At 34.4% G+C, this 1319-nt stretch overlaps 1 protein-coding gene across 1 annotated transcript; it reads left to right on the forward strand.

Moving 5' to 3' along the window:
* Positions 1 to 243: 243 nt before the first annotated feature.
* Positions 244 to 1102, forward strand: LOC112771450 (uncharacterized). The gene is made up of 3 exons (XM_025816206.2): positions 244 to 484; positions 579 to 670; positions 766 to 1102. The coding sequence occupies exons 1-3, from the start codon at positions 349 to 351 to the stop codon at positions 979 to 981; spliced, it is 444 nt and encodes a 147-aa protein (XP_025671991.1). The 5' UTR covers positions 244 to 348; the 3' UTR covers positions 982 to 1102.
* Positions 1103 to 1319: the final 217 nt, after the last annotated feature.

The following is a 1319-nucleotide window of genomic DNA, read 5'->3' on the forward strand; positions in this document are numbered from 1 at the left end:
TTTATTTTAGAGAATAAAATATGATTTCTCACCCTTAAATAGTTTCTCTTTCATATTTTCTTTTGGTCCTACCTATAAAATAAATAGTGAGAGATCAAACTTTATTCTCTAAATTGAAATTAAAATTTAGAGGATCCAAATTTCAAATCTATAAATCTAATATCAAAATTAAAAAGCGTGAGTTCCAACTTCCAACACTGCAAAACCATCGTCACCAGTATAAATAAATAAATGAAACGAACCAAAACGGGGGCGGAAAAGAACACAGGAAAATGCTTTAATTGAAATCGAAGCTAGCTAGCAGTAAAAATCTCATCTCTACAGTCACAGAGAGAGAGAGAGAGAGAGATGGCGACTGCAATAGCTATAGCACATTTTTGTCCAGGAAGAGGCTTAACTCTTTCTTGCTACAAAAGAAACCGTTTCCACCTTCATCATCTTCATTTTTCTTCTACTTCTCTCTCCCATGCTGTCTTCTCCAGAGGTAAAGTTTACAACTTTTTGCTAATTAACCATCACCCATCAAATTGTTGATTCTGTTTCTCAACTCTCTCTGGATCAAAATCACTCATTTGTAGGTTACTTGTCAACTGAGATGTTTACAAGGCCAAAAGTTCACCCCATTATTTGCATGGCCAAAAGATACGCACCAAACACCACAAAGAGAAAGGTAAACAAACTGGTTTTATTCCAACCAATCCCATCCAAAGTTTTATGAGAAACTTGATCAGTGATTTTCTAATCTGAAATGTTATTGTTGGGCAGAGATTGAGTAGAAAGAGGGGAGGTGACCCTGACAAGAAGAGACACAGGAGAAGGAAGGGGTCCAAGAAGAAGCTTTTCAAGATCATCAGGCTTGTCTCAGCAGCTGGGACTGGATTCTTCTATGCCAAGAAGAAGAGCAGGAGGATTCACAAGATTGATCTCAAGAAATATGATCCAAAGGTGAAGCTCCATGTCCTCTTCACAGAAGCCAAATGATATGTAACATGCCACTTTTGCTTTTGGGCTTTAATCATCGTATTAGTACTAAAAGATGGCTGTTCTTCGAATTCATCTTGAAAATTTTTATTAATTAAACTGTTCAAAGATTATAAATTAATTATGTTTGGTTTTTAGTCACCAAAAAGAAAAAAATCATGTTTGTTTTTCTGTTAATGATGCAGAATCTTAACTGATAGCATGCATACATGACATCTAGTATGTCTAATTAGACTCACCCTGATATGTTTATAAAAATCTATTAATTTAATGGATATGCTATATTGGAATTAAGATTTATATATTTGGAAAAAGAGATTAAAAATGTGCAACCTACA

This window comes from Arachis hypogaea, chromosome 18 (genome assembly GCF_003086295.3).
Source record: "Arachis hypogaea cultivar Tifrunner chromosome 18, arahy.Tifrunner.gnm2.J5K5, whole genome shotgun sequence".
NCBI lineage: Eukaryota > Viridiplantae > Streptophyta > Magnoliopsida > Fabales > Fabaceae > Arachis > Arachis hypogaea.